The following is a 15,609-nucleotide window of genomic DNA, read 5'->3' as shown; positions in this document are numbered from 1 at the left end:
AACACTGATTTTTTAAGGTTTTTTCACCTGTAGGAAAGGATCAATAAAAATTGCCCAATTAACTCTAATTTATTATACACAAATTTTAGTGATTAAAAAAAATTTTTTTAAAGAAAGGCATATTTAACCATTTTTTCCATATGGTCTAGAAATACTATCAAAGATTCTTTATGAAAAATTTATATATATATTTTAAGAAATAATATTAAAGTTTAAAAATAAAATTAAAAAAAAAAAAAAAAGAAATAATATATTCCAACTTCCTTCTTACACAGAGGAGAATTCTGAGGTCATGAAAGGCTAAGAGACCTACCCCCAGGTCGTATGTCCAGAAAAAAAGAGAATTTCTGATTACAGTACCACTGTGCTCTTAGCACACTGCAAAAAACACCAAACAGGTAACAGAGCATCATACCTTAGAACAAATGGCATCGTCAGTGCTATAAAGAAGCGGGCAGATGTCCTGTAAGTGTAAACTAATGCCATCAACAGCAGCATTATCTCTGATGTAGCAGTTGATTAGAGAAGCAATTAATGCCCCAGTCAGTTCCTTATCCCTGATTACCAGGTCTTTAAAGGTGGTGATTTTCAACTGTTCTTGAAATTCCTAGGAGTATAAGAGAAAATTATTCCTTTGATCAAAAATATAGGAATATCATATTTCTGCACAGAATGAAATTTCTTCAATAATTTAAAATAATTAAAACATTAATAGCCTCTATAATTTAAAAAATAAAATATACTGAAGTATAAAAATAATAAAATTTTACAAATTTTCATAGATCATAGAGAACTGGAAAAGAGCCCACAGTATGCCTATTCCAAATATCTCACTTTACAAACAGAAAGCAAAGCCCAAGTATGAGCCAAAATTGGAGGCAGGCCTCCTGACTTTAGTTATAACTAGGAAAAAACAATCAATTAAAAAATCTTTGGCTTACATTTATCTATCCAAAATAATGTGTCTCCTGCTTGCTCAGTTGTGTCCATCTCTTTGCAACTATAGCCTGCCAGGCTCCTCTGTCTGTGGGACTGTTCAGGCTAGGAGACTGGAGTGGGCTGCCATTTCCTACTCCCAGGGATCTTCCCAACCCTGGGATCAAACCTGTGTCTCCAGTATTGCAGGTGGATTCTTTACCACTGAACCATCAGGAAAGCCAAAATAATGTTCAACTTCTATTATTCAAGGACTTCTAACACTGGAGTTTGATCTCATTTTGAACAAATCAGGTTACTAAAATGGAGTTCTAAAGTATTGGGGTGATTTATATTACAGTAACATTCAGTTTAGTGATTTGACTACTATCTTTTCCTAAAATTCAGCAAATACACAATCAATGCTCAATTTTTTTATTTATATTTAATTTGCATTCCATGAGCATGTCGGGAAGGAAGCTTTAAAGATGATTCACAAAAAAAATAATTCCTAGGCTAAAAGTTGACCTAGATTATGCTTACCAGTCAATAAAACTAGAAATGATTATTCTAGCTGTCATGGAAAAGAAAACAGCTTTCATAATTAAGCATATTCATTTGAATCTTTAAAAAGATAACAGAAAATACGTCTCTTAAAGGAACAAAACAACTCACTGGACAGTACTGGAAAGAACACAAAGACTGTCTTTTAACTTCGAAAACTGATACTTAAAAGTCAAGAATCAAAACATTTTTGGGTAACCAAACAGCCCTAGAGGATAAGGAATAGAACTACAGTTAATAAATATGGAAGAAACCACAGACATAGAAAATTACCATTCTGTAATCCTAAATGAAATAACTGATTCAGGTAATGATTACCAATTGATGTGATGAAAGCTTGATGAAAGTTCGATGAAGAATTTCACAACAGCAGGACTAGACAACTTTTGAATCCAATAATCAATGTCAATATGACTAAAAATGGGAAAAATAAATCTTTTGTCTCCTAATAAATTAACTTAATACATTAGTTAATAATAAACATAATAAATGATTATCTATGAAGTATTCTATTCTTTCTCAAATAAATGGACCTGAACTTATCAAGTTTCTATAGACTTGATTTCCATTTCACAGAAAATGCAAGAAACAGGCAAACAAGTTCACTACAAGTATACAAATTTGCTACAATGCAATAGCAGAGAGAGAGAGAGAGAGAAAATGAATTACTCTAGACTGAGAGACTAAAGAGAAATAACAACCAAAAGCAATGAGTGAATCAACTGTTCAGATTCTGATTAGAATAAACCAATCTTACAAAAAGATATTTTTAAGACAGTAATTTCACTATTTCAGATGCTACCAAAGAATTGATAATATTGCTAAATGTAATAATGAAATTGCTGTTCAAGAAAATGGCCACCTTTTTAAAGGAATACATACTAAAGTACATAGAAATGAAAAAACATATCAGAGATCTACTTTAAAATAATTCAGTAAAAAAAGAAAATAAGGGGATAGATTAAGCAAAAGGGGTAAAATGAAAACGCTGAATACAAATGAATTGTGTATTTAAAAAGATCTTTATTTGGGAGAATGGCATTGAAACATGTAAAATATCATGTATGAAACGAGTTGCCAGTCCAGGTTTGATGCACGATACTGGATGCTTGGGGCTAGTGCACTGGGACGACCCAGAGGGATGGTATGGGGAGGGAGGAGGGAGGAGGGTTCAGGATGGGGAACACATGTATACCTGTGGCGGATTCATTATGATATTTGGCATAACTAATACAATTTTGTAAAGTTTAAAAATAAAATAAAATTAAAAAAATATATCTTTAGTAAAATAAGATTTCATCCACATATCACAAACTTGTGGTTTTGACAACGAATCCCTCATGTTATCAGGGTGGCTCAGACACTAAAGAATCTGCCTGCAATGTGGGAGACAGGGGGATTAGTTGTTGTACTTCCTCTACTTTGTGTATGTTTAGAAATGCTCACAATGAAATTGACAGGTAGGAATAAATTTCCCTTAAACCACCTAACATTCAGATAAATGCAAATTACCTTTATCCTTAATAAGGATTCCAATGAGGGCAGCAAGAGCAGCATGGACCATTTATTTCCCATAGTGGTGAACATCTTTCTTTAAAGTAGGAATGTTTAATCTACATTAGTGGATTCCTTGAATTTACATTCAAAAAGTCTGAGTATGTGTCTGTATGCATTGTTTGAAGGTGGGGAGAGAGAGTTTTCATCTGATTCCCATAGGGATCTGATCCCTATGGGGATCAGATAAATAAAGGTTACAATTTACTGTTGGAAAAATATCTTTGGTAAAGTAAGATTTCATCCATATATCATAAACTTCTGGTTTTGACAATGAATCCCTCAAGTTATCAGGGTGGCTCAGACAATAAGAATTTGCCTGCAATGTGGGAGACCCAGGTTTGATTCGGAGAAGGCAGTGGCACCCCACTCCAGTACTCCTGCCTGGAAAATCCCATGGATGGAGGAGCCTGGTAGGCTGCAGTCCATGAGGCTACTAAGAGTCAGACATGACTGAGCGACTTCACTTTTACTTTTCACCTTCATGCGTTGGAGAAGGAAATGGCAGCCCACTCCAGTGTTCTTGCCTGGAGAATCCCAGGGATGGGGGAGCCTGGTGGGCTGCCGTCTATGGGGTCGCACAGTCGGACACGACTGAAGTGACTTAGCAGCAGCAACAGGTTTGACTCCTGCACCAGGAAGATCCCCTGGAGAAGGGAATGGCAGTCTACTCCAGTATTCTTGCCTGGAGAATTCCATGGACAGAGGAGCCTGGCAGGCTACAGTCTGTGGGCTTGCCAAGAGTCAGACATGACTGAGTGAACCTCAGTCTTCAAGTTATCATGCTTTAGTGCAATTTTTTCATTATACTAATTTATCATAACCTAAATGCTTCCCAAAAGAATCCCTCCTGAATCTAAGTGCAAGATTAAAGCTTACTCAAAACAAGTTAACCACAATATTAATAGTATGATTTTTAAGGAAAAAAATTTCCTACCTTCTGAAGTTCTCCTACAATTACAGTGAACTGATGTTCACAAAGAAGTTTCCATAAAGCCAGAGCCTGGTATGATTTTCGAACCAACTGCTGGATTGCCTGAAGTGAAATCTTTTCACTCAGTTGAGCCTCTAATTACAAAACACAACTAATGAAGCTTGCAAAATGACAGGTTAGGTTTTATTTCAAGTAAGACAACACTTCATCTCAAATAAAGACAACCATAGTTAAGGGTGAGATCCTTATCGTTCTTCTGCCCATCACAGGGAATGACGATCATGAGTTGTTGAATTCATGGCTTTATCCTCTCACTATATGTAAGTGCTTCTGTGTGTGTGCATACATAAATAGTAAAAATGTTGCCATTTTGGACAACTTACACCATTGTTTTTTTCTGCTCAATTATATTTTCACAGGCTACTCATATTGATAAATATAAGTCCAGTGCATTTATTTTAATTGCTGAGTATTCCACCATGTAGATTTTACCACAATTAGGTCCATTTTCCACCTGAAGGACATTTCTATTGTTTCCAATGTTTTGCTACTAAAACAGTAATGCTATAAATATCCTTAAAAAAAGTCTCCTTGAAAACACAGTCAGGTTTTGATGGGACTGCTTTTCATATTAAGATGCACTATAGAATCATGAAATCAATTCAGTCAGTCATGATAGCTTTTTCCCCCTCCCCCTTAAAAAAAGGAAATAGAATGAAAAAGGGGGAAAAAAGTAGAGTACAAAATAGTTTTAGTTGTTGCTTAAAATTGTGTTCAGTTGTGTGTGTATGCTTTTAAACATCTGGGTCGTAATGTAAAAATTATTTCTTACTGTGAGGAAAAACGTCTGATAAAGCCTACTCCTGCATATATACTAAGAAGTGAAACTGCTGGCTTTGAATACATACGCATTTTTAGCTTTTACTACATATGATCAAATTGCTCACCAAAGTGATATTTCAGTGTATACTGCCAGCAATTTGAATGCTCCCCTTTGTAAAAATCCTTACTATTGCTTGTATTTTATCAAGCTTACCTGAAAAGAAGTACTAAAAAAAAATTTGCAAATACTGAACAGAAAACTGGATCCGGCAGGAAGGAAAGAAAGTACGTTGAGACAAAAGTAAATGGCTGTGTCTTAATTGGCAAAATTCTATAAGCCAGAATAACTGGCTCAAACAACACAAGGCAAAGAACTTTAAAAAAATAATTAAATGGCAGACAAAACTTAAACAATATTTTATTACTATTCCAGGTCACATCTGGAATAATTAATGGTTACAAGAACTTTTCAGTTCCTTTGCTCCTTCCTTAGCTGTTACTTTTCATAACTGATTAAAAAAAAACACACAAAAACCTAACACTTGATTCATATTGTAAGCGATGTAAGAAATACCACTTCATACACATAAGGATAGAAATTTAAAAAAAGAAAAAGAAAAATTACTGGTGATAATGTGGAGAAAACTGGAATACTTTGTGTACTAGTGGTATAAATGTACAATGGTATAGTTGTTATGAAAAAGTTATGGTGGTTACTCAAAAAATTAAAAATAGAACTAGGCATAATCCAGCAACTACAATTCTGGATACATAAGAAAATAATTGAAAGTGGGAAGTCAAATTTCTATTTGTATACCATATTCATAGCAGAATCATAAAAATACCCCAAAGGGTGAAGGCAACCTAACCGGGATCCCACAAGCCGTGTGGTTTGTCAAAAAAAAAATAAATTAATTAAAAAGTAAAAAAAAAAGAAAAGGTACATATCATCATATTTTCTGGTGGAAGAAAGGAAAAAAAATTATGAGCTGAAAGTTATGGAAATACAAGATGTCCATATTATACTTATGCAAATAACACTAATATTTTAATAAAAATATTCATTAACACAAATGACCTTATCAAGAGATACCCACTGTTTTCTATTCAACTAATAAGACTCTTTACTCGGGTCATCAACATTTAACTGATCAATCAGAAGCAATAATTTACCATGCAACTTCCTCTGCAGCTCCTGTTGCATCTGCTGAGTATTTCCATTTTCAGGACGCATGAATCCTATCAGCCTCTGCTGTACTTTGGCAGCAGTACTGAAACAGAAATTCCAGAAAATATATTAAAAAGGTTGTGCAACTATTACCATCACCTAATTTTAAAGCATTTTTACCCATTTTCCATTTGCAGTCAATTCTTTTTTTTTAAAATATAAATTTATTTTAATTGGAGGCTAATTACTTTACAATATGTTGTTCAAAATTATAAATAGCATTATACTACTAATAGCTTGACTATAATGGAATACCATGTAGCCAATACATGTGGCACTAATGGTACAGAACCCGCCTCCCAATGCAGGAGATGTACGAGATGTGGATTTGATCCCTGGGATGGGAAGATCCCTTGGAGGAGCGCATATAATTAAAAGTTTACACTGTCACTTCAAATTAATTCACTGGGGGAGTGATGTGAATTTTTTACAAGTTTATATCACTTTTATAACAAAAAATGTGCATCCTAAACATGTGTCCACACAAAAACTTCTACAGGAAAGTTCATGTCAGCATTATTCATAATAGTCAAAAAGCTGAAACACACAACACTGTAAATCAACTAAACTTCAAAAAACAAAAACATTAAAAAAAATAAAATAAAAGCTGAAACAAGTTAAATGTGTATCAAATGATAAACGGAAAAACGAAACCAAGGACTAACACACACTACATGTGACAATATTACACTAAGAGAAAGAACCCAAAACAAAAGGTCACATATTGTCTATTTTCATTTACATAAAAGATCCAAAATATGGCAGGTCCACAGAGGCAGAGAAGACTAGTATTTGTAGGAATTGGGGGACGGGCAACTGTGGAGTGCCATGGACTCCACGTTTGTGCACCACCAGATTCATATAGTGAAAAAGTTCAAGTCGCTCAGTGGTGTCCAACTCTTTGTGACCCCACGGTCTGTCCAAGGAATTCTCCAGGCAATAGAGGAGTGGGTTACCATTCCCTTCTCCAGGGGATCTTCCCAACCCAGGGATTGAACCCAGGTCTCCTGTATTGCAGGCAGATTCTTTTACTTGGTGGTGGCGCCTTTGGACGGTAATTAGGTCTGGATGAGATCATGAGGGTGTAGCCCCATGATGAGATTACCACCCTTAGAAGAAGAAGCAGAGAACTTTGGGTCTGGTTCTCTCTCTGCCACATAAGACACAGAAAGAAAGCAGCTGTCTGCAAACCAGGAAGAAGGTCCTCACCGGAACTTAACCATGCTGACACTCTATCTCAGACTTCCAGCCTCCAGAACTATAAAAAATAAACGTTTGTCATCTAAGGCAGTTTATGGTATTTTTGTTACTTGAGCTTGTTATTAAGATAGGGAATGATTGCTAATGGGTATAAGGTTTCTTTTTGGGGTGATACAGCTGTTCTGGAAATCGATAATGGTGATGAAATTTTAACTTTATGAATATACTAAAAACCATGAAACTTTTTTAAAAGGACAAATTTTATAATATGTAAATTAAATCTCAGGGACAAAAGGGAAATAAATTTTACTTATTCTTACTTTGGATTTCCTAATGGTCCTCCAGTAAATTGGGAGTTTCTGTCTAGAAATTCTTGTAAGCCTTTCAGTTCTAGCAGCACTGACTCCAGCAGCTGGGAGGGAACACTACTTTCAATCTGAAAAAGGAGAAATATTTTCAAAAAGGTAAAAACAAGGAAAAAGAGTATCCATAAAAAACATATACTCTATATTCCCATAATTGAACATTGAATTTTAATTTTGAGGTACCCTATCTTCACAAATAGAAAAGTTATTCCTTATATTAATTTATACTTGGTGACCAAAATAAAGGGCTAGACACCCACATTCCACCCTTGCTGCTTTGGTTAATCAGGTATAATTTACAGACAGTAAAATGTGCAAATCTTAAGTGAACACTTTGATAGCTTTTTACATCTTAAGAGTCACCACCGAGACTACAATACTGAATATTTCCAACACCCAAGAAAGTTCTCTATTGCCCTTTTCTAGTCATAAGTCATTCTATCTTCTAGGTAAGCAACCACTTTTCTTACCTCTACCAAAAAAAGTATAGATTGATTTTGCCTGTTCAAAATTCACATAAATGGAATCATATATTAAGTAAATACACTCGGATTTTTAGAAATGTGAATTTTAAAAGTATCACAGCTAAAAATATATTTGATATCTTTACATAGGAAAAAGAAAAAAGCTTAAAATAAGTTGCACACATACTTCATATTAAAAAATTTTTATTGTTTGAATTTATGATAATACAAATTTCTGTTTCTTAAAGCACTCTGGAAAGTATGCCAATGCATGGAATTTAGTGCTATGTTCATGGAGTTTGCAGGCATATAAGCAAAATATTAAACAGTAATTTTGAGCAATATTAAGTATTAGGACTGACTCTATTTAGCCCTCATAACAATGTTACAAGGAAGATACATTCTCATTTTACTTTAAGTTATCAGGCTCTGATTGTCAAATTTACTCATCAGTTAACAAGTGACAGAGCTTGAGATGTAATTCAGGGGGTGAACAGTTTACTGAACACATACACAAACACATACATGAAGGAATAATCATTGCATGCTGTTTATAACATTAAGAAATATGAGATGATCTACTTATCCACTGAAAATATAAACTGGTTACACAGAGATGATGGAATACCACTACACGGCACACTTACTGCAGTGATCTCTCTGCTGCCACTCTTAAATACTCTCTCCACAACTAAACTGGCATCCCATATGTTTCTGGGAAAAAAAATGTTTTAATGATTATGCTGTAGATGAATAAAAACATTACAATATGTAGTAAATCCTTTTGCTGTGTGTTTAGTTTTTAAAGTGTGGCAATGACTTCATTTAACATGTCACTAAGTTATCTGAAAGAATAACAACAACAACAAAGAAAAAACAGGAAAACTTCCAAACTTGATGTCATTTCACATAATGAAATACTGCTGAGGAAAAATCAAAGACTCTGGGTAATAAGTTGTAAACAAGGAAGTTCTGAGTTATGAGTTCTGCACTGTTTCACATTTTTAAGCAAAATGATTCATATGAAAGCATACGTCTCAAATTTAAGAAAAACATAACCAGACATAATTACTTGGCTACAGCAGAATGATTGCAAAATGGCTGTAATTCTATACCTACTCCCGACACCTAGCCTCTTTACAATAGGACTCTGATGCCTGTTTTATAACGAGGAGTCTATTTCCCATCTTTTGAACCTGGGGTGGCTCGGAGATGTCTCCTTGACAAGTAAACGAAGTGGAAATGATAGGCCAGTTCTGAGCCTAGGCATCAGGAGGCTCTGCAAGTTTCTACTCTCTCTCATCGAACCTTGCTACCACCAAGTCAATGATCTTTGACTAACCTGCTAGAGAATAAGAGAACAATCCAGCTGTTCCACCTGAGGCCACTCTGGACCAACACACAAACAAAACCCTGAACATGTGCCAGAGAGTTCTGAGTAGAACTCTCTTCTACCTCAAGGCCGATTTCATATTATGGAGTGCTTTGTTACACTCCATGTTAATATACATAGATATATTTTGAAGACACATATACATATGTGAAACATAGTAACAAATATAATTTGATGGTTAGATAATAGAAAAGCTGAATGACAGAAAACCATCTTATTAATGGATAAGGGAGCTTAAACTATAAGTAAAATTTAGCAGGAATAAACGATGTTCCAAATTTGAAGCTAAAAATGTTCAACTGTACAAAATGGAGCAAGGTGAGCAACAGTTAATTATTCTATGAAAAACTTACCCCATGATTCGAGAAAAGTAAATGCAGATACCATTGTGTTTTCCAGAGTACACAATCTCTGGTCCAGCCATACAACTCATACTTGTGGCCTGAGCTGCCGGGCTTCCCAAAGCACACACTGGAGTAGACACGGCAGGAGGGTGAACACCTTGTACACACATAGGAAAAGCAAATCTCAAAATTTAACTGTAAACGTTCAGAATTCTCAAAAAACCAAGTCAGTTGTACCTGAGCCCATAGGAAAAAACAGTTACAAAAATACTGAAATAAATAGTAATTTAATTTGATTTTCCTTGACAAGAAGTGAGACTTAGACTTGGTTAGGAACTCCCAGGTTGGCTTTCAAGTGTGGCAATGCAGGATGAAAAGGAAAGCAAGCTTGCAATCATTGCATCTTAATGGTGGGAGTGAAACAGGTCAGTTAGTTCAGTGCTGGTGATTAAATCCTGCTACTCACAAAGGGGGCTTTCTAGGTAGGCTAGGTAAAGGCATTCACAGCCGAATGCCAATGCTTGTTTGGATGCCACTTCTATTAAATTACATTATTTTCAGGGGAATAGGATAAGTTAATCTTCCCCACTCTAAGTGTTAAAAATAATAATTCATAATGATGGCTCCAGAAAGAATAGTAATAGCATCCTAAAACAGAGAAAAGAGGTACCTTGAGATGGTGTCCCTAAGAAGGATGGATTTGGATACAGAGTACCACTAGGAACAGGAGAACCTGAAAAGAAAACAATATAAAGACTGATAAAATTATCTCCCAGTTTTTTGAATCTGATCAAAATCAGACACAGAAACTGCTTCTAAGTTTAAGAGTAAGGAGGGGCACCACTCATAATATATTCAAGAATTAGGGACCCATTTCCTAGCAATTTTCTAACAATTCCCACTTTGAAAAACACTGAGGAGGGAGTTTGTTATTAAATCACTCAACTTTTTCCTGTTGAATAATTAACAAATGAGTTCTGTAAATATTACTGCTTACATCTTATTTTGTTTCCCAGTATACACTAAGGATTCACTATATAATTCTAATCAGACATCTGTAGAATTATTCCCTAACAATCCAGTAGCAGAAAAGAAAACATAACAAATTTTTTATCCATTAAAATATGTTACTGTGCTCAGTGTTCGACTCTTTGTGACCCCATGGACTGTAGCCCACCAGGCTTCTCTGTCCATGGTATTTTCCAGGCAAGAATACTGGGGCAGGCTGACTCACTCTTAGAGGATCTTCCAGACCCAGGGATCAAACTCACATCGCCTGTGTCTCCTGCCTTGGCATGCAGATTCTTTACCACTGAGCCACCTGGGAAGCCGTAAAATATGCTACAAAGCTTTTAAAATTCAAGCTCTGTTAGAAATAGTTTCATTTCAGTGTTTCATACTCACTAGAGTAGACAGGAGAGCCCAGGATGGGACCGACATTACTCGGAGTGGGGAGAGTGGTTGGAAATCTCATCTGTGCTTCACCACCGTACCTATTTTTATGACAACAGGGGCTGAGTTTACTCAGTGAAACTATCCATCTTAAAAGCTGGACTTGTTTCAAGTCCTGCTTAGCTTCAGGATAAATGCTTTAAACGTTAGTGACTTCAATGCATCATGCTGACAGTGAAATACACACAGAGATACCTAATAAAATACTTATTTAGTAAATGTTAACTTGAAACTGCTACCAAGAAGAATTGTAAGGAACTCTGGCAATTTCTAAAAAAGGGTCTGTGAAGCATAGAATTTATTTAATGAGTGTATGGTACTATAATTCCCACACTAGAATTATAGTTAGACTACTCAAAAAATTCTTTTAAAAAATTACATTTTAAATTTATTCTTAGCTAAATATTTTCCAAACAATATCTCTTTGATACCCAAGTTTTCTTGAAGTGATGCAGAATCTCTCCATGCAAATGATGCACATAGAGCAGAATTGGTATAGTCTTAGAGGAAGTAGAAAAGACAAATGAGAGTAACTGAGGTAGAAAGAAGATCAGACAAAAGAAGTTGGAGAAGAGAATCCAGAGAAAGGGTTAAAATGCATAAATTATGCTCATCAAGGTGCTTCCAGGTGTATTATCACCTTTCCAGATTTCATCTTTTTGCAAATAAATTTTACTAACTTGCCTACATGGTCACTTAAATGTTTACTTTAACGTTAATGTGTAACAACCACATTAGCCAATGCATCCATTAAAAAAAAGTGGCCAAAAACAAGAGAAAAGGGACATACATACCTGAAGAAAGCCCGAGTAGCCCAAGCAGATACTTCTCTGTCACAGGCAGCAGTGGAGCAAGCAAGAATAAGGCAAGTTGCACAAGCTTGGTCTTCCTGTAAAAAAAAAAAATTGTCTTCCCTTAGAATAAACATAAACATTTTGAATGAAGTTTTGTTTACTGCTGTATCCAGTGTTTAAATCTGTGTACAGAGCAGGTACTTGATAAATATTTACTGAATGAATCAAAGCAGCAGGTATGAAAAAGGAGAAGTAAACACTATCGGTCTTAAAGTTTCTCATAGGCACCACTATTAAAGGATGTTCTCTTCTTTTTATCTAGATTCTATTTTAGTTTCTGGTGTAGTCACCTCCTTTTTTTCTCAAGGTGTTTTAATCTTTTAGAAAACAACAACAGCTAATATTTATTAAGTACTTGCTATCTGCCAGGCACTATTTTAAGAGTTTAGAGCATATTAATCTCCACATCACATATTATAATTTAATACATATTTTACACATGAGGAAATGGAAGTCAGAGAACTCAAGTAATCCACTCGGATGGTGGAGCTGGTTTGAATCTAGAGTGTGTATATTTAACTTTGATCTGATATTCCTGACTTTAAGCATTCCCAGTATTACCTCATCACTTTTAGTTAAGGTTTTAAAATACTAAAGTCCCCATCACTGTTACCCCAAACTTTTTCCTCATGTCATTAAGCAAAAAAAAAAAAAAAAAAAAAAGTTATTTATCTGTAAATATCTTATCCTTTATTTTACTTTTTAGAAAACTTTCTATTAATATTTTGTATTGTGGTATAGCCGATTAACAAAGTTGTGATAAATTCAGGTAAAGAGCAAAGGTACTCAGCCATACATATACATGTATCCACTCTCCTCCAAACTCCCCTCCCATCCAGGCTGCCACATAACACTGAGCAGAGTTCCATATGCTATAATGCAGGTCCTTGTTGGTTACCATTTTATCCATATTTATCTATAAATGTCTTGTCCTTTAATAAAAATACATTTGTCATATAATTTGACCATCACACTCTTACTAGTACATTTTAATAAGAATTTATCAACAGAATAGAAAATATGAGCATTTACCATAATAAACCTTATAGCATATTAATCCTATTCCCAAACACCAGTACATATATGATTAAAGCAAAGAAGGAAGACTAGTATTAATCCCAGCATTTTGATCCTATCTTATATAAAAGGTAGCTATCATTCTCATTGTTTAAAATATCAGCACATTAAAAAAAAATTGCAAATAATTACCTGATGTAATTTAAAGAATCTTTCAATCTCTTCTCCATCTCCACCCACATTACTCACAAGTAGATGCCTCAGTTGATCCACAGGTCTAAGTTTATGAAACATAAGACTCCCCTAAGAAGTTAGATAAAAAGATGAATAACAGATTTACTAAGAATGGCTAGTAGCAACGGACCCTATGTTAAAAAAAAACAAAACAAAAAAACTTCAAGAACACAAAGTACACTGGTCAAAAAGATCATCTCATCTACATTTCAACTCCCAAGCCACCCTAGATCTATATATATCCATATGGAAAACTTAAAAAGTGAAGTTTTATAGACCTTTAGCTAATGCACAGTACTAATACATGAATAGTCAGATAAGTGGAACAAAGTAGAAAGTTCTGATACAAGCTCAAGTAAATACTAGAATTTAATATATAATAAAAGCTGCCCCTCAAACTAAAGGATCAAAATTAGATTATCCATTAATCACAAAGGCACAAATACGTCCACTTCAGAAAACACTGAAGCTGAATCCATATTCATACCTAAACCAGGATAAATTCCAAACAGAAAGGACAAAATAAAACTATAACAGAATAGTACTAAAAGAAACTATGGGTGAATGACTTCATGAACTTAGAGTGTGGAAGCTTTTTTTAAAAAAAAAAAAACAAAAAAACAACTGTAGCAGAAATCCCCCCAAATAACAGAATATTTCAACTACTTATAAACCTATTCACATGGGGAAAAAAAAAAACTCAATAAAGAAAATCAAATGACAAACCAGGAAAAATGTTTGAGCCTAAATCACAAAAAGTTCCCTTAAATATATAAAGAGTTTCTATAAATCAAAAAGACAAACTTAATAGAGAAGTAGGTATAGAATCGGAACAGACAATTCACAGAAAAATAAACACTAGAAAAGACCGACAACCTCACTCTTAATAAGATGGAGTACTGTACTTGTATAGGGTGTAAGGAAATAGGCACTCAACAGTCACTGATGGTGACTGTATGTATACAGGGAAACCAGAAACATCTTTCAAACTGATAAATACTTTTTAACCCAGAAGATGCAATTCTATAGCTCTACTCACACATGTGAAATTATATATGCACAAGTTTGTAGCACTATTTTTAACAGCAAAAGGTGATCCATTAACAGGGACCTAGTTAAATATGGTACATCCATAAAAAGGAATGCCTTTTAAATATAAAACAGAATGAGAAAGTCCTAATATCAATATGGAAAGATGTCTAAAATATTTATTTGAAACATAAAAAGCAGCACATATGCTATTATTTGTTTATAAATATATTTGTATCCTTGGTATATCTATAACGTATCTCTGGAAAGATACAAACTCTGATGACATGGGAGTCTGTAAGGAGGGGACCCAAACCAGAAGGGAGATTTTATTGTGTATACCCCTCGGTTTACCACTGGAATTCTGTCAATGCATTAGTACTCAAAAAATAAATACTAAAAAATGTATACTACTTTGCATTTTTGGTATTTATAACTATTCCTGAAGAATATTTTAAGAGTAAACATTCCTAAGTGCTTAAGTAAATGACTCTATTAAGCAACTATTGCAGAATACTTGGACAAAAACGTTAAATATGGCTTCTTTTTGTCTCTGCCTTAACAGGATATGCACGTACCTGTGCTGAGAGGAGAACAAACTTCTTGGGAGGCAACATGTGCTGCTGTACAACAACTGGTGAGTCAGTTATTGGAATATGATCCTTATTTAAGGGTGTGATAATCTTATCTACTTTCAACTCATCTATTGCAGAAAGAGCCCAGGAATGACCATCAACACGAGTAGTCATCTATGTAGAAGAAATAAATTTTTGTATACATATAATTAAAGTTACATAAAGCAAAATCTTCTAAAAAGGATACAATCTTTGAATAAATGTAGGATTTAATAAATTAATAATACATTAGGATGAATATTCTCAAAAGTCAGTATTTAATTTTCTAATACCCATTATTTTGATTGAGCATCTTCTATGATAGTAAATAATCTTTTCATACCAGAAGAAAAAGGCAAATTTTTCTTAAGATAAACTAGATATAGTATATACTATAACTACAATTTTTTCAATAACCAAAGACTATATACCTTCTACCTTCTTTCCAGGGTGAACTGATCTACACTGGTAGGGTTCAGTGCTCAAATTTCCTGACACATGGTTTTGCTCTCTTCTGAAGGTATATTTGCTTTCTAAACTAAGATATTCTTTTTAAAAAAGTATCTTGGTCTTCTAAAATACTTTATTATAAAAAATTTAAAGCATCAATAAAATGTTGAAAGTAC

The 15,609-nt window shown here is 34.3% G+C and overlaps 1 protein-coding gene across 2 annotated transcripts in view; it reads right to left on the bottom strand.

Annotated features, from left to right (window-relative positions):
* NUP155 (nucleoporin 155) overlaps positions 1-15,609 on the bottom strand; it is a 50,871-nt gene that overhangs the window by 15,018 nt on the left and 20,244 nt on the right. The window contains exons 13-23 of one of the 2 annotated variants that reach the window (XM_055555307.1): positions 14,948-15,118; positions 13,299-13,409; positions 12,030-12,124; positions 11,188-11,276; positions 10,454-10,516; positions 9,793-9,910; positions 8,694-8,760; positions 7,538-7,653; positions 5,963-6,060; positions 3,971-4,101; positions 416-607 (exon numbers count right to left, since the gene is read on the bottom strand). In XM_055555307.1, coding sequence (XP_055411282.1) covers positions 416-607; positions 3,971-4,101; positions 5,963-6,060; positions 7,538-7,653; positions 8,694-8,760; positions 9,793-9,910; positions 10,454-10,516; positions 11,188-11,276; positions 12,030-12,124; positions 13,299-13,409; positions 14,948-15,118 — 1,251 coding nt within the window. Of the gene's footprint in view, positions 1-415; positions 608-3,970; positions 4,102-5,962; positions 6,061-7,537; positions 7,654-8,693; positions 8,761-9,792; positions 9,941-10,453; positions 10,517-11,187; positions 11,277-12,029; positions 12,125-13,298; positions 13,410-14,947; positions 15,119-15,609 lie in introns of both variants that reach the window. The other variant, XM_055555306.1, reaches the window with a different exon arrangement.

This window comes from Bubalus kerabau, chromosome 18, assembly GCF_029407905.1.
Source record: "Bubalus kerabau isolate K-KA32 ecotype Philippines breed swamp buffalo chromosome 18, PCC_UOA_SB_1v2, whole genome shotgun sequence".
In the NCBI taxonomy this organism is placed as follows: Eukaryota; Metazoa; Chordata; class Mammalia; order Artiodactyla; family Bovidae; genus Bubalus; species Bubalus kerabau.
Note: the sequence above shows the minus strand (reverse complement) of the source record. Positions and strands in the feature narration are given on the sequence as shown.